At 55.2% G+C, this 22,875-nt stretch overlaps 1 protein-coding gene across 4 annotated transcripts in view; it reads left to right on the forward strand.

Annotated features, from left to right (window-relative positions):
- CHD6 (chromodomain helicase DNA binding protein 6) overlaps positions 1-22,875 on the forward strand; it is a 96,379-nt gene that overhangs the window by 46,764 nt on the left and 26,740 nt on the right. For all 4 annotated transcript variants that reach the window (XM_041398182.1, XM_041398180.1, XM_041398181.1 and 1 more), the window contains 17 exons: positions 4,711-5,204; positions 8,825-8,963; positions 9,483-9,632; positions 12,426-12,491; positions 12,946-13,004; positions 13,806-13,923; positions 15,038-15,124; positions 15,344-15,493; positions 15,773-15,894; positions 16,522-16,765; positions 17,196-17,372; positions 18,958-19,101; positions 19,860-20,115; positions 20,551-20,761; positions 21,265-21,460; positions 21,981-22,145; positions 22,540-22,719. In XM_041398182.1, coding sequence (XP_041254116.1) covers positions 4,744-5,204; positions 8,825-8,963; positions 9,483-9,632; positions 12,426-12,491; positions 12,946-13,004; positions 13,806-13,923; positions 15,038-15,124; positions 15,344-15,493; positions 15,773-15,894; positions 16,522-16,765; positions 17,196-17,372; positions 18,958-19,101; positions 19,860-20,115; positions 20,551-20,761; positions 21,265-21,460; positions 21,981-22,145; positions 22,540-22,719 — 2,925 coding nt within the window. In that variant the 5' untranslated portion in view covers positions 4,711-4,743. The remainder of the gene's footprint in view (positions 1-4,710; positions 5,205-8,824; positions 8,964-9,482; positions 9,633-12,425; positions 12,492-12,945; positions 13,005-13,805; positions 13,924-15,037; positions 15,125-15,343; positions 15,494-15,772; positions 15,895-16,521; positions 16,766-17,195; positions 17,373-18,957; positions 19,102-19,859; positions 20,116-20,550; positions 20,762-21,264; positions 21,461-21,980; positions 22,146-22,539; positions 22,720-22,875) is intronic.

Raw genomic sequence — 22,875 nt, forward strand, 5'->3', positions numbered from 1 at the left:
AAGTGCTGAGCAGGATAAGGCAGATGGCCTGAGAGCTGGCACAGCCTACCTGCAAGGAGAGGGTGACTTGTCACCTATGCCTTAGGCAGGTCAAGAGAGCTCTGCAGGAGGAGAATGACAAAACGAAATTGTACAGAGCATATGACAAGGAGACCTCCTCACAGCTTGAGAAGTAGAAACCACTTAGGAGGGCAGCAGGATTTAACCAAAATTAGTGGGTTTCCCCAATACCTTATGAGTTTGTATGAATGCCCCCAGGTGCATTGGCAGCCAGGGTTCCAGGTGGGTTCATCGTGGTGTGGGTGCAGCCTGTCGCTGGACCAGCCCGGGCAGACGGCGTACTGAGACGCCTGCCCTGCCCCACTCCTGCCCGCTCAGGGTCAGCATTGCCCACAGCAGCTCCTGGCTGGTCTGGAGCAGCCCAGAGCAGCCTGCCTTGCCCTGAAGCAGCATGTCCCAGGGCTGTGATTTGCCAGGTTTAGGCTCCTGCAGCTACATGTGTTCCTCTCCTGTGAAGGGGGTCTCTGTGGGTGGTATGTCAGTGCTGGCATGGCTGCAGATGCCGTGACTGCTAGCCCAGTCACAGTGACTGCTAGCCTGCTGGCTCATGGACACCCATATCCCAGGCCACTCAGGCTGAGGTTGCTGCTGCAGCAGAGAGTTCCCTGCAGTGAGTGCTGTGTCCCCATCAGTGTGACACAGGCCCTTCAGGCTCTCACCCTTTGGAAGCAGGGGTGATTTCCCTTGTGGCACAGGGACAGCAGCCGATGTTCCAGCAGCAGCTGCACGGGGACAGTGAGCTCCTGCCTGCCATGAGGAACCGGCCGGGCTGCTGCAGGCAAAGCAGCGAGGGTGCTTTGGAGCCAGGCAGGAGCACAAGCTGGCTCTGCTTTCTTAGGCTTTTCCTGTTGACAAGAAGCCAGGATAAACTGAACCTCATCAAGGGGTAGTAGGAAAAACCCATTCCCTGGCTCATGGCAGTGCGCCAGGCTCTCACTGCAGACCGTACTTGGCAGCAGAGTCCTACATGCATGGCCAGAGCTTGCTGTGGGCTTCAGGAGCATAACATGAAGCATTCTCCCCTCAAAACAGACCAAGCAGCTTTGGGAGTATGGTTTCTGGGCTGGCAGCGCTTGGTGGGAAGCAGCCTGGTCTCCCTGCCTCTCTGTCCACGTGCTCCCTGTGTGAGCCCTGGCTGTGCACCTGGGTCCCACAGGCTGGCATTTGATGGCCCATTCATGGCAGGGCCTGCACCAGAGGCTTCTGACTGCTCCAGATGGAGGCAGTCACTGCTGACTGGGACCAGCACTGCTCCTGGGACACGGCAGGCTGTGACACCTGATGCCCACAGGGATCCCAGGCCAAGGTGCTGACACTGAGTGTTAGGGAAACAGACTTCCAGCTCTTCAGGGAGATAGTCAGTGGGATTCCCTGGGTGACTGCCCTCTGGGTCTAGGGAACAGAGCTGGCAGATCTTTAAGGAAGTGTAGATTGGGTATCAGTCCCAGTACTGATCCAGACTGGGGCAGGAACAGATTGAGAGCAGCCCTAATGAGAAGGATTTGGGGGTGCTGGTGGATGAGAGGCTGCACACGCCTGGACGTGTGTGCAGCACCCAGAAACCAACCATGTCCTGGGCTGCGTCAGAAGAAGTGTGGGCAGCAGGTCAAGGGAGGGGATTCTGCCCCTCTGCTCTCCTCAGGTGAGGCCCCACCTGCAGTGCTGCATCCAGCTCTGGAGTCCTCAGTGCCAGACAGACACGAACCTGCTGGAGCCAGTCCAGAGGAGGCCACCAGGTTGATCGGGTCTCTCAGCCTTTCCTCTTAGGAGGAAAGGCTGAGAGAATTGTGTTTGTTCAGCCTGGAAAATAGGAGGCTTAGGGGTGACATAATTGCAGCCTTCCAGTTCCTAAGGGGGACTTACCTAAAAGAGTGATACCAGAATTGTGTGGATAGAAACTTTGTAACACAGTTTTGAGTATTCAAAGCAGGTATTCTTTATTGCAGCACGCTGGTCACTCAGAGGAATCATTCCTGCATTCCAGTGGGATGAGTGTTGGGTGAACAGGGATTTTATCATGCACACTGATTACATATTCATTAGCTATCCTCACTTCCTTGACTTTATTTTACATAGTCACACCTCTTATAAGTCCTGATATGGTTTTTTGGGGTCCATCTTCAACTTCTGGTGTCCATTTTAGGTGGCTGTTCCTCAACCCCTGCTTTTGAGTAAGCACAATATCGTTGTTTTGTGTAACTTCTGTTTTGTCAGCCTTGCAGAGCTGAGCTGGCATCCTGCTTGCACTTTGCATGACTTCTGTTTGCCTAAGTTACATCCTTTATCTATTTCTACAAGGCTGTGCTGTTGTGTTCTACTGTCCTTGATGAAAGTAAATACTGTTCTGTTCTACTGCTCTTATCAAGTGAGTAAAATGCTGTTCTGTTCTAGTGTCCTTATCAGGGGTACTACCTAAAGGGGACTTACAAGAAAGATGGAGAGGGACTTTTTACAAGAGCATATGATGATAGGACAGGGAGAAATTGATTCAAACTGAAAGAGAGTAGGTTTAGATTAGATATTAGGAGGAAATCCACAAATATAGATATACACATAATATTAGATGTAAGCAGAAAATTCTTTGCTGTTAGGGTGGTGAGGCACTGGAAGGGGTTGCCCAGACAAGCTGTGACTTCCCCATCCCTGGGGGTGTTCAGGTCAAGGCTGGATGAGGTTCTGAGCAACCTGGTCTAGTGAAAGTTGTATGAGTGTTGGAAGTAGATAATTTGTAAGGTCCCTTCCAACCCAGGCCATTCTATGATTCTAAATTGTTATAGCTGGTCCCCATCTTGTGAGAGCTGAGGAATGCAAAGGCTGAGACTGCTTCTGTTGGGCAGCCAGTGGTCTCAGAAGCAGCATCAATAGTGCTGATTTTCTTCTGGTCCTGAATAGGTTCCCTTTGATTCCTTAAGTGCCCTGTGGTGGCTGGTCCATGTGGCGGGATGGCTGCTCCCCCATCCCAGGCTGCTGGTGCATCAGTCTGGAGGTGCTGCACGTGGGGAGGAATGCTGGTGCAGCCTGCTTGACCGATGGCCAGCCAAGCCTCCAGCTCCACTCATGGGTGGCTCCAGGAGCATCAGGGGCCTTTCCACTTGCAGTCTGTTTCATTTAATGCTTCCATCTAATCCAAATCAGAAGTCCAAGTGTTACAGAGCACCCTGTGCCTAGACAACCCTGGATGGGCTCCAGACCTCATCCCGTGAGATGTAAAGATTTGCATTCTCTCCCACAGCTCTGAGGTGTCTTGAGGAGCTGGATGGTGCCGAGGTTCTGCAGAGCCAGGGCATTGCTGCCAGAGGCACTGGCACCTCCATCTCAGCACCAGGGAAGGGGCTTGTGAAGGAAGCAGTACCGCTGGCCTGGGGCAGCTGTGCGTGTGAGGTGGCAGGGCTAACACTGTCCCTTCCCCACAGGCACAGGAGATGCTGCCCAGCACTACCTGGGCCACTCAGCAGCTGCCCCACAGGTTCCCTAGGAGGAGCTGACACCTCCAGGCTGGTGGGAAGGGCCCGTGTCTTGTCTCATGGCACAGCCACCAGCCCCCAGGTGCAGGACCAGCTCTCCAGCCCCAGTCGTGCCACTGGGCTTGGTCTGGTGCTGCCCTGCCAGCCTCCTAGTGATGAGCAAGCCCAGCAACGGCCACTGTTTCCCTCTGCTCATGGCTGAGCCGTGTGTTAGGTGGAGCTGGGAGGCTGGGGATGGGAACTGACAGGTAAAGCAGCTGAAATGGCACCTGACATGTTCTTCTCCCCACCTGTGCGCTTCTGCCTGCTCCTTTTGCATCCCTCGCTCTCTCTTGCTCTGGCAGCTGCTGCACAGGATGTTTCTGGTTCCCACTGAGAATTGTCACCCACAGCTCCCTTCCTTGGGCTGTCCCCTGCCAGCCCTGCCAGTCTGGGCTGCTCTCCTGGAGCGAAGGCTGCTGCACATTGAGCCTGGGCCCTCACAACAGGCACTCCTACTGCTGCTTGAGGAGAGTGGGGCCCTTGAGTGCTGTTGTCTGGTCATGCCTGCTGAGGCCAAGCATGCCCAGGAGGCAGCTCAATTCCTTTCAGTGTTCAGTGCTGGAAAGTTCACAGGAAATGAAGGAAGTGCTGAAGGAGGAAGAGCAGCTCTTCCCTCCTGGCTTGGAGGGAGCCCCAGCACACAGCAGCTCCTGTGCTGGTCTAACCCTTCTCTTCTGCCTCAAGCTCTGCCCCAGATGGATCTGGGACCTATTTTTGCTTCTGTAGGCTGCTAGGCATCCCTAATTCCCCCTCCTCGCCCTACTGCGACAATCTCTGGCTCGGGGCAACAGGCAGGAAGTGCTGTGGATGCACAGGTTGCTCTTGCCTTAGTCAAGTGGAGTCTGGAGTGTTTGATCAAAGGCAGAACAATGTTTGAGGCATGCACTGGGGCCAGCCACCTCTGCTGGGACCTGCATGGGCTAGGGGGGAGCCAGAAGGCCTCTGTCTGTCAGCCTCTGTTGGGCAGAGACGGGGCGTCCTCCTGCTGAGCTGCGTCTGCTCGTGGTGACTGTTAGCCATAGTCCCCGAATGCTGAGGGATGCTGCCATGCTGCACTGGGTGGTTGGAGCCTCGTGGGGCTGCAGCTCCCCTGCTGTGCAGCTGTGCCATTGGCTTCACCTGTCGCTCTGTGTTCTCTCCGCAGCCGCCAAGCTTAAAAGCACTGAGCCTCTCCCCAATGTCGTCTGCCTGGGAGTGCAAGACGCAGGACGCCTTTGCCAGCAGCGAAGAGCAGGACGAGGTGCCCGACCAGGTGACAGTGACGGCCACAAACACAGGTGGTCAGTGCCAGTGCCCGAAGGAGGAGCCCAATGGGGCTGCCCAGAAGCGAACAAGCACCCAGAACGGGATGCAGGACAGCGGGGGCACGGGGGTGAAGAAGAAACGGAAGAAAAAGGATCTGGCAGAGCAGGACGGGGGAGATAAAGCAGCTGTGGAGGTGAAACCAAAGAGGAGGAGAGAGCCTAAAGAACCAAAAGAACCTAAAAAGGTGAAGGAGTCTAAGAAGCCGAAGGAGCCCAAGCAGAGGGAGGTGGCTAAGAAGCCCCGGAAACCTCGGGAACCCAAAGCCCCGAAGGAGCCTAAAGACAAGAAGAGTGGCTCTGAGCCAGCCTCCAGATCAAGATCCAAGAAGAGCAGGTGGGTGGTGGTGTGGCTCTTTCCCTGGGCCTGCTGTGGAAAGGGCTGTGGGCTTGCATGAGCTGCATCTGGGAGAGAGCAGCGCTGGCGGTGCAGGGCACTGGTCTGAAGGCTGAATGTGCTGCTTGGGATGCCAGGATAAGCTCTCTGGCCGTGCAGAGATGGGACAGGCAGGTGCTTTTTTGGGGTTATGGCCCCGTGAGTCTTGAGATCCATAAGAGGACCGGAGAGTCTTGGCCTCTCCCTGGTCTGGCCTTTGTGCCAAGCATCCTAGGGCAAAAGGGACTTTAGGGAGGTGTCCCACCAGGACAGTGAGTTGCTGTGTGGCAGAGAGCCTGTCATGTATGATTTGAGGCCTGGGCAGAGGGTATGGGAATGAGAAAAACCTGGCCCTGGACTGTGTGCAAATGAGGGTCTGTGCACACCCAGGGCCAGCAGCCTACCTCCCCTTGGCTCGGGTTTGAGAGGATGGTGGAGCAGACCCCATCCCCTCTCCCTCTCCTTCACCTGGAAGATTATCCCTTCTGGCAGCTGTGGAGCTGTGCTGCCAATCAAAGCCAGCAGTGGGGGAAGGCCTGAGGACTCCCTTGTACTGCACAGGCACACAGAGGCCACTGCCTCTGGTAATTCCTCAGCCTTTTAATTAACAGGCTGGTTGGCCAGAAGCTATGGTGTCTTTTTAATGAAGAGTGTGTGCAGGGAGCAGAGCAGGTCTCAAGAGCACTGAAGCCACAGCAGAGCACCGATTTAGTTTGCTCTTCCACAGCCCTCCTCTTCTGAGCTCACTGACAGCCAGATCCTGGAGAGGCCATGGCTGTGGAGCTGCCATTGGGGTGGCCTTTCGTGCCATTGGTATGGGTTGGTTGTGGACAAGAGGAGATGTGGGTTGCTCAGCAGGAGAGCTGGGTGCCATGTCCCCAGCAGATCCCTGAGCCATATAGTGCTGTCACTTGTGTTCTTCCTTGAGCCCAGGCTGGTGCTCTGCAGATGTTCTTCATGAGCTGGTGATCCAGAGCAGATGGGGATGGGAGGATGAGTGCTAGGAGGATGAGGGAAGGGCTCCTCCAGGCCCCAGGGAAGGCTGCAACAGAGGCATAGAGGTGGAGAGGGAAGGAGAGGGACTGCAGGCAAGGCAGGGAAGGATGAAGCCCGTGTGAATTCAGCACTGCCCTCCAAGAGGGGTCCTGGGATGAGGGATGCAGCTATCCGGTTTTCCTAATGACACTTCTGCTCCAACAGTAAGGACCTGCCATGCAGGCAGTTCACAGAGATGTGCCCCTGCAGCAGGACCTGTGGGACCAGGCCAAAGCAGGGGAACCCAGGGGAAGAGCAAGCCATGGAGGTTTGCGAAGGCATTCGTGGCTCTTGTAGGTCCTTTGGCTGCCAGCAGTGCCTTTGCAGGGTGCTGACCATCACATACAGGGCAACCCACGACTGTGCAACCTGTTGTGAGTAGCTGGTGGTCACATCACCCTGTCGGAGATGGGGCTCATGGCAGAGGAACCACAGCTGCAGATTTGGAAACCCTGGCTCCCCTACTTCAGCACAGCAGGTTCTGAGCATACCACAGGGGGCTGAAAGGCAGCCAACTTGCTGTGCTGGGTACCAGCAGAGCCTTGCTGTGCTGGGTACCAGCAGAGCCTTGCTGTGCTGGGTACCAGTGGAGAGGCCACTTCATGAAAACCACACAATGTAATATATATAACTCTGTAACACATCATGCAACCAGAAGAAACAGTGTGTGTGAGTCTGGGAGTTTCACAAAGCTCTGTGCATTCCTTGTGCTCTATCCCAGTATAGCCTGAGACTGTGGTGCTTCCTCCCAATCATTGCACCTTCCAGGAGGACCTAGTTCCAGCTCTGCTGCTTGGAAAGTCCAGCCCCTGGGTCCTCCTTACAACTTCCCTACCTCTGTAGCCCCTCTTTGAGCCATTTTTCAGACTTGCTTTGGGCTCAGCCACCAGCAAACCCTGCTGTGTGAGGGGTGGCCATGGGTGTCAGGGTGGAAGCTCTGCAGAGAGCAGGGTTGTGTATCCCCCTGTGCCCCCTGGCCATGTGGAGCTGGGGAAGTGCCTGGGGGGCCCTGACAGCACAGGGAGGGGAGAGGTGAGCAGCAGGCTTTGGTTAGTTTGTACTCTGTGCAGATGGAATGCTTGCTGTGAGTCCTCTAAGTGGCTGATAATGGTGGCCTAATTTCTTCTAAATTATTTCTAATCACAGTCAATGACTGACTCATGAATGAAGCAGTTGTTAATTGTGACTTGCAAATCAATATCTTGGGAGTTACTGCTTGGTGGAAGCACTGCTCACAGAGCATTTTCAGGGTCTCTAATTTAGGCATATATGCATGGCCAGGACAATTTTGGCCTGAGCAACAGATTTTTAGCTTTATTTTTTGCTAGTTACACGCAAGCAGAGATTTTTGTTATTAAATGGAGCTAAAATCTTGACACTGCTTTGAAACTAATGGTTCCTCTGCCACTGTGCAGATCTGGGATGCGGAGGGGACGAATGGTGGGGCTGGAAGTGAGAAAGGAGGCATTGCTCAGCCCTGGGACAAGCACCAGCTCTTTGGACCCATTGCCTTAACAGTGTTCCTTGCAGCGGGAAAGGACGGACTGGCATGCAGTTGTTTGGAGCAGTTGTTTTTTTACCGTGGTGCTCCCTGGTCCTGTTTCCTTGTGCAGGCAGGGGTGCAGGCGGCCCTTACCCTGAGAACATGCCGTGGGACTGGGCTTGTCTTTCCGTGTTTTTCAGGAAGGTGGTGAGGTTCATGGGCGCAGAGCCCAAACCCCCTCTGTGACCTGAGCATGGAGAACAGTTGTTGCCTGCTGGGACAGAGCTTCCCAGCGGGCCCTTGGAGTGGGCAGTGACTGCTGTCATGGGCCATTGCATCTCTGGGAGTTGGATCTGCATCCTCCTGTGCTCGTGGTGATGACTGGGCTTAACTCCCTCCAGCTGGAGGCTCACGCCAGTCTGCTCAGCTGCCTCGGGACAGGGCTCAGTGCTGTGACTCAGGAGTACAAACCATGAACTGGAGCAGCTTGGGCTTGCTGCAGAGATTTACTGGGGTCTGGCAGGGCTCTGTGGCACAGTCAGGAGGTGGCCAGCAGTGTGGCCAGTGCTCCTAAGACTGGACTTGAAAGTTTGTTTCCAGGGTGCCAGGACATGGATTGCCTCTGAAGCTGCTGAACTTTATTTCTGACTTTGGTTAGCACAGGATGTGTTTGGGAGCACTGTGATCAGAGCAGGCACCTTGCTGCCTCGGTGTACTGAGTTTGGTGGTGGAGAGATCCTCTTTGTGCCTGTGCTAGACCCCGTGAGCTGAGCCCCAGCTCCTACATCCCCTGTGGGGTTGTTCCCTTGGCTGGTGAGAGCACCCAGCCTCCACACCAGGCAGGGCAGGTGGACCCTTTCATCCCAGTGTTCTGGAGCTGGGTGGAGAAACACTCGGTGTGCTTAGTGAGCATCAGCGCCTGGGAATCCCCAGTGCTGGGGGCAGTCCCAGGAGCCTTGAGCTGCCTCTGGGTGATCCAGTGGCAGCAGTGCTCTGTGTGGTGCTTGCTGCCTCTCTCGTGGGATCCCCAGGACACGATCTAACTGTCAGTCTGCCTCGGCAGCAAAGACACCCCTGTGGAGAAGAAGAAGAAAGGGAAGAGGAAAAATGAGATACCAGTGAACAGTTTGGATTTGGATCAGGATCTCCTGAGCCCATCTGTGCAGAGCCCAGAGGAGTCTGCAGAGTCAGCTGACAGCCAGGTATGTCCAAAGCCCTCAGCGGGCTGCTGGTGGGTGAAATCTTGGCTGCCTCTCAGTGGGACCACAACACAGCCTCTGGGCACAGGAGTCAGAGAGCATGCTCTGCACTCTGGTCAGCTTCTGTCAGCTTGAAGTCAGCTGTTGGCCCAGGGCTGCATGCACACTGCTGCCCTGGGCCCTGTGGTATCAGCCTTGAGTGTCCCTCTCCACCACAGCTCTGGGCAGCTCCCTTTCCTGGCACAGCACAGGGGACACATTGGCCCTGCAGCCTGGGGGGGTGCATACCCTGCATTCTACAGGGCTCCTCTGCCTCGCGTCCTGGGGACTGGTGGGGCTCTGTGGGTCAGGGTGGAGATCTCAGCACCGCAAGGAGTGCCTGTCCTTCCTGCCACCCCCATCCAGCTGGGGCCTGGAAGGAATTCTGGCAGCCCTGGGGCTTTCTCTCTGCCACTCAAGCAAGGAGGCGGTACTTGGTCTGTCCGTGCCTCCCGGGACTGCCTTCTTTCATCCCGTGTACAGAAACGACGCTCAGGACGGCAGGTGAAGAGGAGGAAGTACAACGAGGACCTGGATTTCAAGGTTGTGGATGATGATGGCGAGACAATTGCTGTGCTGGGAGCTGGACGAACCTCCGCGCTCTCCGCCTCTACTCTGGCATGGCAGGCAGAGGTAGTGCAGGGTGTGGGACTGGGGGTGTGGGGGATCTGCCTCATGCAGGCTATTCCAAAATGTCAGTGCTGAGGCTTGATGAAGTGGTGGGTCCCAGCTTAAGGATGGGGTGAGAGAATGCCTGTCTGGGAGTGTTCAGGCTGGCTTTTCAGGAGCTGTGAGATGGACAAGAGGCATGCTGGTCCAACTGTCCCCCCCTCCTGCTTGGAGACTAAAGTCTCTGGAATGTGTCACGCAGCTGGACATGTTCTGCCCACTGCCCATGCCCACCTTTGGCTTTGGTCTGTGTAGCTCCTGTCCATGATTACTCTATTATTTTGTTCCTGCTGTCTGAGGGCTTTGTAGGTGCCATATCATCATTTTCTGCCCGCGTTGCTGCTCTCCATCAGTGCCTCAGAGCCTGGTGATGCCAGCCTGACCTTTGCCAGCTGAGCTGATCTGCTGGGCAGCATGGCAGGGATCTGGGCAGCATGGCAGGGACCACCCAGTGCCACTGCAGTTTGGGCCTTGCTGTCCTTCTGCCTCTGCCCACTGGTTCAGTGCTGGCTGCTCCTTCCTGCCTATCTGTGACTGTATGTTGGATCCTGCAACTCTTTGCATCTCTCTGGTCACTGACAAAGCAAGATATTAATAATGGTTACTGGTTGTTTTCATGGTGTTTCTGTTACCCTCTCTAGTCCCCTCTTCCCAAGGTTTTGGTGGGTATTCGCTCTGTTAGTAAGCCCTGACCTGATGATCCATGCCTCACCTGGGGCTGCCACACACCCCTAGGACATGCTCCAGTGCTGCTTCAGCTCTGCCTGAAGCTGTGTCCCAGCTGGGCTCCTGGCAGTCATCACTCCAAGTGACGTTTTCAAAGCAGCAGGTGTGAGCTGCCTTTGACATGTGTCCATGCTCCCACCCTGTTCTCCTCTCAGTCCTAAACTTCCACCTCAGTTTGTCTTGCTCCGGATGGGTCATTGAAGCTGATGTTCAGAGCAGCCAGGCTGGGTGGTTGTTCTGAGGCCTGGCCAGCCTGCCCAGCTGAGCCTGCCTGTGGCTGCTCCCAGGATCTGAACTGACAGGCAGGGCAGGGGGTGAGTGCTGTGACCTCAGGGCTGCTCTCTCCATGGCCTGGATTTGCAGCTTTCCCCCTGCATCCTGGCCACGGTCCTTAAACAGCTCTTTGGGCAGTGCAGGGCTCTTCCAGCAGCCTTCAGACAGCCAGCAGTGAGCCACAGACCACTGGAAGCCTGTGTAAGGGCTGTGGATCAGCGTGGGAGCTCCCAGCGCCAGGACACTGGGCTGCTGTGATGGCCATGTTCACACAAACCCTCTGAGGGAGAGTCAAGAAGGGCCCAGTAGTGCCAGGGTACATACCTGGGCACAGGGAAGCAGACACTGCACAGTGACTGTGGCAGACTGGAGCACTTCTGCATGCTCCCTTCAGCTGTCTTAACCCAGTTTAGGGCAGAATTCCCCAAATATGGCAGAGATCCTGCTCTGGGCCTGAAGATGGCAGCCAAGGAGCCCAGGCAGACCTGCTGTTCCCTGCTCATTGTATTGTGGTGCTGGGTTCAACATCCTGCCCTGCACTCAAGGACAGTGCCGAGGCAGCAATCACCTCTGGGCTGGGGATGGAAGCGTTGCTGTGGCCCTGGGCATGGTCTTGGCTTCCCCAGACACTTTCAGATGGGTGGTGTGGGATGCCCTGTCTGTCTGTCCTTCCCTAGCCTGCCCCAGGCCATTCTTTGAGAGACTTTCTAGTCTGCAAAGTGACACCTTAGGACTGCTTTGCTTTGGTCCATACTCTACGTCTGTCAGAAGGGAATGAATGGAGTCTTTCTGCTTTCTGCTCTGCACTCTTTGCTCCTCCTTCTGCTGTACTATCTTCTAGCCAAAGCAGAACTGATATTTCTAATGCTCAAGCAGGCTCCATGTTTTTGGTGTCCGTCATCTCCCCTGCATCTTCCTCTGTGGGTCTCCTCTGTAGCACAGACAGGCACAAGCCTGGCTCTCTTGTCCCTTGGCATTTGGTGGGGCTGATCCTGGCACAGCTGCAGCCAGGAAAGCCTCCACCTCCCCAGAGCTGGCAGCAGGACAGCATTAGGGCCACCTGCAGCAAAGTCTGCTCAGTGAGAGGAGCTGTGCTGGAGCCCCTGGGTGCCAGCAGAGGGTATCTCTGGGTAGAAGCCTGCAGAGGGAAGGAGGCAGCACTTCAAACCTGCCAGGAAGAGCTGCGTGGAGAGTGGTGGGGTGAGATGCTGTTGCCTATGTCCTGTGGCCATGGGCAGATGACAGCGTGTGGGTGACATGTGCAGGGCCTGACAGACATGCTGCCTACACTCCTGAGGCCCTTGCCACCATACAACACTATGGGGATATATGACTGCCAAGGCATGACCAGAATGTGGCATGGAGAGTGCCTTGGAGCAGGAATGTGCATAATTTTGGCCTAATTCCTTCCTTGAGTCCATGGGCAGAAGTGCCCAAGCTCCCTCCTCTTTTCTGGGAGTCTTTCCACTCTCTCTGGCTGCCCTGGTGTAGCTGGAAGGACCCAAACAGCAAGCCTGACACTGCTGTGGCCTGGCTGACTTGAAGAGGACAGGCAGAGGGTGAGTGTAGCTGGGCTGGCAGCACCTACACCCTCACACCCAGCAGGGGCTGCCCAAGCACAGCTCTCCCAGCTACCAGTGCCAACTCTGTCTGCCTGGCTGGGGGACTGGGAGAGTAGCAAGCAGCCAGTCAGTGCTGGGAGAGTGCCAGGGGAGTGTGATGAGCCAGAAAAACAGAGCTCTCTTTTCCTGTCCCCAGGAGCCTCCTGAGGATGATGCCAATATCATTGAGAAGATCCTTGCCTCCAGGATGGTGCAGAAGGAGGTGAGTGGCAAAGATGTCAGTGGGGCTAGAAGTCCCTGAGCAGAAGACGGATGGGACCTGGCTGCCCTGTGCAGCAGGGCCATGAGACGTAGCAGCAGTTGGTGCTCTTGCTTCTGTGGTGGGGTGCTGGGGTATGCCCAGACTGGCGCCTTTCTGAGCTGTGGATAAATGTGGTGCCTCTCCTATCCTGGACACCAGAAAGCTCTGGAGAGGAGTCAGGCCTGGGCTGGTGCCCAGAAGGTGTTGTAATCCCCCGCGCTCAAGGGTGCTCTCACGTCATGTTCCCCAGGGCTACTGTGTCTCTGGAGCAGCAGCACAATGAGTGCCTGGCTGTCCTCACCATCCCTGGGGCTCGGTCCCTGGAGCCGGTGGCCAGGCAGGGGATGGCTGAACATGCCCCCCCAGCTTCTGCACAGGCTCTGACTATCACTGACTCTACTTCTATTGCTTTCAGGCTCATCCTGGAGGCCTAGCATTTGAGACAGAGGAGTTCTACGTCAAATACAGGAACTTGTACGTGCAGTGTTGTACTTGTGCTTTTTTCTGTGGGCCCTGTGCATGCAGGTGTAAGGACTGTGCGCTTCTACCTCCATCCCATCCCTAGCTGCAATCCCAGCATCCCTGTTTTCCTGCCCCTCTTGATGCCTTGAGAGGCTACCTAGAACAGAGGGTGGACAGTGTTAAAGGAATAAAGTAGGGATTTATTACAAGGCCTTCGAAGGATACACCTTGGGCAGTACAAGAGCCTGCCTGAGGCTACAAGGTGGACGACGGGTCATGATTTTTCACACTTTTATGAGTTTTGGTCCATTTATATATTTGGGTTAATTGTCCAATTACAGCTTCAGATTATGAAGTCCCATCCTCCCAGATTGCTCTCCTCAATTTGCTGTTTGCACTTTTTGGGCCTGAAGCTACAATGGTGTCATTAGTTCTCAGGCTGGAAAAGGATTGTTTTGTCTAACTAAACTGTGAAGAGAACTTGCTAACAATTTCTGTGAAGTTCAGAGTTATATACTAATGCAGTACAGAATCTGCAATAAAAAAAAATAAAATAAAATATTGGAAAATATTAAAGCTTGTCCTCCTGAGCCGGCTGTGGTGGGAAGCAGGGAAGCTGCTGCAGCTTCAGGGCTTGGTCTTGGCCTGGTCCTGGGGCATGGCTTTCCCCAGTTTGGGTTGGCATTGGCATAGGCATGGGCATGGGCTGGGCGTTCTCTGGATCGCTGGGAGATCCATGCTGCTCTGTGTGGTGGATGGTTTGGGACCAAAGGCCTCTTGGTCACATGTTGTTGGTTTTTTTCCCCGCTGCAGCTCCTACCTTCACTGTAAATGGGCAACGCTGGAGGAGCTGGAGAAGGACCCCAGGATCTCACAGAAGATAAAGCGCTTCCGGAACAAGCAGGCTCAGATGAAACACATTTTTACAGAGGTGAGAGTGGAGCACAGTGAGCAGTGGTGCCATGGCTGAGCAGGACAGGACCTGCCCCTGACACCTTGCTGCCTAGACCAGTCTGTCTCCAGGGCAAAAGGGACCAGGGCTGGAGCTGAGGGTCCATGGCTGTGCCCTGGACACCTCTAGTGTCACTGGTGGAATTATGAGCAGGGTGACAAGTGTTGCTTGCTGGCAATGCCAGCTCTGGATGAGTTGCTTTGTGGGAGGGAGGGCAGCATATGGGGCTGGAAGTGCTTCTGTGGTGGAGCAGAGATGCTGTGGGGGAGAGAGAGCTATAAATATCTGAGCTTAGGGCAGCTCCTGGCTGCTCTGCTCTATAAGCAGATTAATCTTGCTTAGTATGAGAGGTGTTCTATAATTTGTCTTGCTGCTCCAGAGATAGTTGTTGGATCTCCTCAAACTGCCCCTTACAAGTGTAAATCAGGCCAGTAGGCCATGAAAATTTCTTCTTTGTAGCTGGAAAGCTGGGTGTGTGTGTCAAATTTCTCACTCACGAGTCTGTTTAGGGCCTTTCTCAGGGTGCAAAAAAACCTCATGTGTTGGAACACTCTGTACCACCAACAGTTCAGCAAGGAGCACATGCTCTTTTCCTGTAACTAAGTGGGGCTTGGAGAGTTGTGAGTGTAGAAGCCTGATTTTTCTCCTTCCCAAGCCCTAGGCCGTGTTTCTCCAAGGACTATGCCAGGTGGGGCAAGAGAGAGACAGAGACGAAGGTGTCACCCCTTGCAGCCTTGGGGTTCACTGGGTGCTGTGCACTGTGGCAGTCACAGCTCTGGATGCTGCACATCAGCTGGAGTAGCCAGCTTAGGACTTGTACCTTTGGGCCAGATGGGCTGGAGACGACATTCCTGCCTCCCAGCAAGGGCAGCACGGAGCACGTGACTGCTCTAAAGAAAGAGCTTTGCCTTCTGCCAGGTTCCTGCATCCTCCCTGCCCAGAGAGAGATATCTGTACCTGTGTCCAGGGCACTTGGTGTGTTGCACACAGCAACATCCTGGGACAGATGCCCCACAGCTGTTTATTTGTGCCCATCTGTTTAACCCTGGAATCACCTTGAACTTACCTGCTGTTTTACTCTTTGCCATCACAGCCTGATGAGGATTTGTTCAACCCTGACTACGTGGAGGTAGATCGAATTCTGGAGGTGGCTCACACAAAGGACCCTGACACGGGGGAGGTGAGAGGCTGCATCTCTTGCTTGCCCCATGGAGGGAAGGAGGGAGACTTGGCAGGAGGCCCAGCTCCACGGTGTACATTGTGGGTCATCTCTGAGCACCCTGAGCCTTCCCAGCTTTCCCTTGCACAGGTTTCCCTGTCTCCAAGGGCCCTTGGCACAGGGTGGGTGGAGGGCTGCTGACCCTCCCTGTCTCTGAGCCTGTTTGACTCTGTGCTGCAGGAGGTGACTCACTACTTGGTGAAGTGGTGCTCACTGCCCTATGAGGAGAGCACCTGGGAGCTGGAGGAGGATGTTGACCCAGGGAAGATTAAAGAGTTTGAAGCCCTCCAAATCCCTCCAGAAATCAAGCACATGGTAACGTACCCTGAGGTAACGTACCCGGCTGGCAGCTCTCTGCCCTGGGCGCAGGGACTGCCTGTGTCTTGCCACAGTCCAGCAGTGTTGGCTTTGTCCCTGGCGCTGCAGTGCAAGCCCTGTATCCTCCCCTGTGGAGGTCGGAGGCTGGGTTCCAGAGGCCAAGCCCTTGCTATGACTCAGCTGTCAGTGACTGCTTTGAAATTGTCCCTGATGTGCAGCCCCAGCAGCGGGATTTGGCCTCACTGGGCATTAGCATCTCCCATGGACCTTGCTCCTGCTGTCACCTCCTAGGAGCGCCCAGCGTCCGAGTCCTGGCAGAAGCTGGAGAAGTCCCGGGAGTACAAGAACAGCAACCAGCTGCGGGAGTATCAGCTGGAGGGGATGAACTGGCTGCTCTTTAACTGGTATAACAGGTGAGGAGGGACAGGAATCCTAGTGCTGCCATGAGCAGCCCTACTGGCAGCAAGCCCTGTGTGTGCTGTCATGGGAACAGCGAAGCTGGGGAACAGAGCGGACAAACAGGGGCCTGACAGAGCAGCCACTGAGTCCTTCAAGTGCTGGAGCTGGCAGGCAGCTGCCAGAAACAGTGTATTTGCTTTAGCTTGGCAACTGAATCTTTAGGAATGTTTCTCCCTGGTACATGCTGATGAGTCTTGAAGCTAATAGGGTTTAGCTGTGGCTCTAAGATACACCTGATTTTTTGGTATTGGCCAGGCTGTTGGTGACTCACTGTGTGGCAGGCAGGTGGGAATATGCATGTTCTCGGCTGCAGCAGGCCATCAGATGCATCTTTCCCTGGCTCACGTGTACCTGAAAAACAGCATCTTTCATGCTGATTTTGAATCCATGATGTTACAAGAAGTTAGCTGGCTTACCCAGACATATTTGGGCCACTATACCAAAGTCCCCCCACGCTCCATGCTGCAGGGTCAGAGAAGTGTGGGCAGAGGTGGTGGGCCTGACAGCCCATCAAAGAGCTGGTGACAGAGTGGTTTCTGCCCCCAAGAGCCACACTGACCTGACCCTGTCCATCTCTGCAGGAAGAACTGCATCCTGGCTGATGAGATGGGGTTGGGGAAGACAATCCAGTCAATCACTTTCCTCTCAGAGATATTCCTGATGGGCATCCATGGCCCCTTCCTCATCATCGCACCTCTCTCCACCATCACAAACTGGGAGAGGGAGTTCCGCACGTGGACGGAGATGAACGCCATCGTGTACCACGGCAGCCAGATCAGCCGGCAGATGATCCAGCAGTACGAGATGGTGTACAGGGACACACAGGTGACTGACTGATGCATACAGCCTTCCTAGCATGCATCCCCCAGCCCTGGCTTCCTTTACTTGGAAAGCACTGAGCTGCTTGTGGAGCTTGTTCATTTGGAGAAGGAAAGGTGATCTTTGCAGCCGCATTTGCTGGCATGGGCTCAGGTTGCGCTGTGTGTGAGTGAACAGGCACAGCTCATGCAGAACGGGTAGGATGCCCTGGTTCCTATCCAGGCTTATGTGCCTGCCCTGGGGCACTGTCTGGTTTGGAGATAACACAGCCTGTGGCCATCAAGGAGGCTTACAGAAACCTGCCCAATGCTTGAGAGAGATTTTTCTGGGGAAATTCCAGCTCAGGGTCAGATGCTCCCATTCATACTGTCAGACAGGAGGTCTGATAGTGTGCTGCCATCCCTCAGGACTCAAACTCTGGTTTTTGTTTCCCTAGGGTAACCCTCTCCCTGGGATCTTCAAGTTCCAGGTGGTTATCACCACCTTTGAGATGATCCTTGCTGACTGCCCGGAGCTGAAGAAGATCCAGTGGCGCTGTGTGGTCATTGATGAGGCACATCGCCTGAAGAACAGGAACTGCAAACTCCTGGAGGGGCTGAAGCTCATGGCCCTGGTGAGCATTTCCTGCCTGGGTTCACCTGGGAGCAGGGGGGCTGGAAAAGGTCAGGCTGAGCAATCAGATGCCACTGTCAGCACCTTAGGCCCTGTGCCAGGCTGGAAGAAAACCATCCAGGGGGCCCCTTGATGGATGCGGCACTGGTGCCCTGCAGCTCTCACAAACTTCTTTTTGCCAAAGTGGAATATTACACTTTGGTGTGTACAAAGGTCTCCCTGTGCCTTCTCACCTGGGGGTGCTCCCTGCCAGAGCCCTGCCCATCCTTGCAGCACAGTGTAAGCTGCTGCAGCACATGGGGACAGTTGCTGGCCAGCCCTGCACAATACCCCTGGCCATGGTGTGCCTCGTGCTCTACACTGGGCAGGGCTGTGGTGTTCCAGCTGGTTTCTTACTGCTGTGCAAACATGTTACTCCATGCCAGGGGTGGGTAACAAAGGGATCAGTGAGCTGCTCTGAGAAATTATTTGATTCCAGCTCTTTTCCAGCCCTGGGAAAAGTAGCGTTGCTGTTAGCTGGACCAATGGCTAACAAGCCTTTTGGATCTTCCAGCTGTACTCAGCCTTCGTCACACTCTCTTGTAGCTGGGCCAGGCCTCTGGAAATGATTTGTCTTGTGACTCCCACAAGTTCCAAAAGACCCTATTGTTTCCCTGACTTTGTGTCTTGTGTAGGGCCCTGCTGCATTGTAAGCTTGGGTCCAAGCTACTGGTCTCCCTTCTAAGCCATCACCTTCCTTTGTACAAGTCCTGTGGGAGTCTCCCACCTTACAATTGCCCTTCCTTCCTACCAGGCCACTCATGAGGACGTTTCCTGCACTAGACTGGGCAGGAGGATTAGCCTGAGTAGTGAGCCCAAGGCTCTGACAGTGCTGGGACAGAGGAGCTGGTGCACCCGAGACCAGCACCTGGTGGTGCCTAAAGCCCAAGCCCATGTTGTCAGGCATTCTCTGTAAGGGATCATCTGATCCTCACACCCCCAGGTCTTGGGGGTTGTTTGGACCTCATCTCCTTTTACTGCACATGTACCTACATGGTGAACCTCTAAGAAAAGCTCCCCTTTGTTCCCAGTGCGCAGTCATACCTGCCCCTGCTAATTTTGGAGCACCCTGCTGAGACTGCCCCTAGCAGCAGGCCACTGCTGCCCCTCAGTGTCCCATGGCTCTGTGTGGTGTTCCCTCTTGCTCTGTCTGAGCCCTGAAGACAAACATCCTGCCCCCAGCTGCACAGAAGCTTGGGCTCTGTCAGCATCCCTGTCCAGTGCCAGCACAGCCCTGCGCGACGCTCTTGTGCCAGGGCAGGGCTGAAGCCTGGGAGCAGTGTGAGATCATGAGTTTGGCTGTCGTTGCACAGAGCTGGACTGGAACACGTGCATGGGAGTGTTCTGGGAGCCACAAGACAGTGTTGTGTGGCAGTGGGTCAGTCAGGGTTGTCACCACGGCTGGGGAAGCCTCTCGGTGTGTATGTGGTTCCAGGCCACCTAAGAGTGCTTCTTAGGCTGGAAGACATGAAGCATTATGTTCTTGGGACACCTTCAACCCCAGCTAATGGGGTTGAGCCCTCAACCTGTTTTCTGTGTGTTCCCAGGAGCACAAGGTGCTGCTAACAGGGACCCCCCTGCAGAACTCAGTAGAGGAGCTCTTCAGCCTCCTAAATTTTCTGGAGCCACAGCAGTTCCCCTCAGAGACAGCCTTCCTGGAAGAGTTTGGAGACCTGAAGACAGAGGAGCAGGTACCTGGAGGAATGATACCAGTGACTTAGCACAGGCCACTGGGACACATGGTGACCAAACCAGTCATGCTTTCAGACACGTGCTTCTTGGAAGTGGATAGGACTCCTCATACCAGGAGAAGCAAACTTGTGACAGAGCCCCAGTGCTGCTCTGGGGAGAGGAGACCTGCCCCTGCCAAGGCAGTGGTCTGCTCCCAACTGACTCCCTGCTGCCCTTGCATGCCTGGGTAGAACAGTTTACCTGTCTCTCCCACCTGGTCTGTCCCTGAGACCAACAAGAGTGGAAGGGGAATGGGGAGCTCGGTAAGTCCATGTGTCAGTCACCCGTGTCAGGTTCCCCTGGAGAGCCTTCCTCCAAAGCTCTCCTTGAGTGTGGTCATGGGAAGCTGCTTAGTTGCCCGGGCTGTCCCACTGCCTTTTGAATGTGGAAATTGTACAAAGATTGTCATTCTGTGGGAGCAGGCACAGCCACATGAAGCAACCACCATCTCAGCTACCATCCAAACTCTCAGCTCTCCTCCTGCATCAGACACGTAAGGCTGCTGGCAGCAGAGGCATGTGGAGTTCATAACCTGGGACTGGTTATACCTGCCCCAAGGACCTCAGGCCCTGAAGTTGTCCTGGCTGGCTGCTGAGCAGCTGCTCTAGTCACCTGTAGTGGCTTTGCAGCGTGGGGAGGCTCCAGTCTAGCATACCCCTCTGCTGGCCCATGTGCTTCCGTGCAGGGAGGGCAGTGAGTGTCTGTGCTTGCTCTGCAGGTTAAGAAGCTGCAGTCCATCCTGAAGCCCATGATGCTGCGACGGCTGAAGGATGATGTAGAGAAGAATCTGGCACCCAAGCAGGAGACCATCATTGAGGTGGAGCTGACCAATATCCAGAAGAAATACTACCGGGCTATCCTGGAGAAAAATTTCTCCTTCCTCTCTAAGGGTGCCAACCAGCACAATATGCCCAACCTCATCAATACCATGATGGAGCTGCGCAAGTGCTGCAATCACCCATACCTCATCAATGGTGAGGGCTGTGTACAGGAGTTGTGGCGGGGGGGACACACAGCTGCAACATTTACTGTTCACTCCCAGCGGAACTTGCCCAGCTGGGGAGCCAGCTCAAGCCTTGTGCCATCTGTTGATGGTGTGGCAGTGCTCTGTCCTGTTGCCTTCCCAGGCAGCCCAGCTCCCTCCAAGGGCTGCTTGCTGATGGGCACCTTAGGGTCTCCTGAGGCTCACTGTATTTGGGGGTGTTCCAACACAGGACCAATGTCCCAACCTGACTTGTTCTGCCAAGAGCTAATGTGAGCCCTGCAGAAGTTTAGTCCCAGGAGTAGAGGATCAGCAGGAGGTCTCTAGCCAGCCTCCCTAGCTCTGACTGCATGCGGTCCTTTGCTGCTGCCTTGGGCAGCTGCACTGCCAGCGTCGCCAAGAGCTCACATCCCTTTTCACCTGGCAGGGGCAGAGGAGAAGATCCTGGAAGACTTCCGCAAAACACACTGCCCAGAGGCACCAGACTTCCAGCTGCAGGCAATGATCCAGGCAGCTGGGAAGCTGGTGCTCATTGATAAGCTGCTTCCCAAGCTGATTGCTGGTGGGCACAAGGTGCTCATCTTCTCGCAGATGGTGCGCTGCCTTGACATCCTGGAGGACTATCTCATCCAGAGACGGTTAGTACAGGCTCCAGCATTCACCACAGCTCCTCCACAGTACCTCCATGCACTGCACACAGAATGGCAACAGCACACAGTGGGGATTTGGCCATTCCATGCCCACAATACTGATGGATCTGTTTTACCAGGTACTACTGGTGGGTGCAGAGACCCCAGAGCTAAGCACCTCAGACCTTTCATTCTGTGTAGTCTAGGACTAGTCCTCAGAGTGACCAGGTAGAAGTAGATCCTTCCCTTGGTCCTGGTTCCCATGAGCCCCATATCCATGCAGCATGCATGGGGTTGTGATGATTTTGTTACCATAAGAGACACAACTTTTGGGAACAGCCACGATGCACACAGGCTGATGGGGCCTGGGCCTCTACCTGGGCACAGGTCCTGCCAGTAAGTCCTGGCCGGTGTGCCCACAGCCTGGGGGAAGGAGCAGAAAGGGATTTGAAGGCCACAGCCTCTTCAGGCCCTGCTGTGATCCTGCTCTAACCTCTCCCCCTCTTGAGCAGGTACACCTACGAGCGCATCGACGGGCGGGTGCGCGGCAACCTGCGCCAGGCTGCCATCGACCGCTTCTGCAAGCCCGACTCGGATCGCTTTGTATTCCTGCTGTGCACGCGCGCAGGCGGGCTGGGCATCAACCTGACCGCTGCTGACACCTGTATCATCTTTGATTCCGACTGGAACCCACAGAATGACCTGCAGGTAATGGGCTGGGCAGGGCCAGGCTCTCAGGAGGTCCTGAGGCACAGCTTCACTTGTGCCAGGCAGGGAGAACAGGGCAGCAGCACCAGCTGTACTGGGCACGAGGTGCCGTGTCAGGGCAGCTGGCAGGAATGTGGCCAGGGGGAACAGGACATGGGGGAGGTCACAGTGTGGTTCTGAAAACACAGATGTGCAACAGAGCAGGCAACACTGTGTCCATACCTGTTTTTGGAGTGGGTGCAGTGTTGTGTGCCACATTTGCAGAGAGCCAAGGCTCCAGCCTGAGCCCTGTGTCCTTGCCTGAGAGTGCTGGGATCTCTTATTCCTGCTCCACAGCTGTGCAGCCTGTGCCAGAGCCCTGACAGGTCAGCCACAGGCGGGGAATGAGGGTAATGTGGTGGATGGGAGGTGACTGTGAGTTAGGTGGGTGACTGTAGATGCTGATGCAGAGTACCACACACCACATGGCCCTCATCCAGCTGGGCTCCCTGCGCTGACACTGTGCCCTCTACACTGACAGGCTCAAGCTCGCTGCCACCGCATCGGGCAAAGCAAGGCCGTGAAGGTCTATCGCCTCATCACCAGGAACTCCTATGAGCGGGAGATGTTCGACAAGGCCAGCCTGAAGCTGGGCCTGGATAAAGCTGTGCTGCAGGACATCAACCGCAAGGGCAGCACCAATGGGGTAGGTTGGCTGCTGGAGCAGGGACAGGTGGGAACCTCTGCAGGAGGTCTCTCCTCCTCCCCCTGCAAGTCACTGCCAGGTCAGAGCAGGGACTTAGCAGGCTTTGGAGAGGGAGAGCCCAGTCCCACATACTTGCACTGCTGCTCTTTGGCCTGCCAGGCTGTTCCTGCACTGCCATGGGGATAGGGGACATGTGATGCTGTGTCCGGGGTGGCATGGACTAAATTTCCTAACAGTCCCTCAGTAAGAGTTTTGAAATGACCTCTTTGCTTTAACAGCAGCAAGTCTGGTTGGCTTAGGGCCCTTTCTTCTGAAGCAGAGGAAGGAGCCTTCTCCTGTAGTGCAGTGGTCATGGTTGCTGGCCAGGTTGGTGAAGCCCCTGTGCTTTGGGCAGGTTCAGCAGCTCTCCAAGATGGAGGTGGAGGACCTCCTGCGGAAGGGTGCCTATGGTGCACTCATGGATGAGGAGGATGAAGGGTCAAAGTTCTGTGAGGAAGACATTGATCAGATCCTCCAGCGCAGGACACAGACCATCACGATCCAGTCTGAAGGAAAGGGCTCCACATTTGCAAAGGTATGCTGTGCTCCAGTGGGAGGGAAGGGGGATTTCCTTTGGGGTTGGAGGAAGGGGAACATGGAGGGCAGTAGTGGTCAGCCAGCCTCCTACATGTGTGTGGAGACCTGTCTAACCTCCTACTTGTGTATGGAGATATGCCCATGTGGAGACCAA

This window comes from Onychostruthus taczanowskii, unplaced genomic scaffold, assembly GCF_017590055.1.
Source record: "Onychostruthus taczanowskii isolate IOZ18803 unplaced genomic scaffold, ASM1759005v1 scaffold142, whole genome shotgun sequence".
NCBI lineage: Eukaryota > Metazoa > Chordata > Aves > Passeriformes > Passeridae > Onychostruthus > Onychostruthus taczanowskii.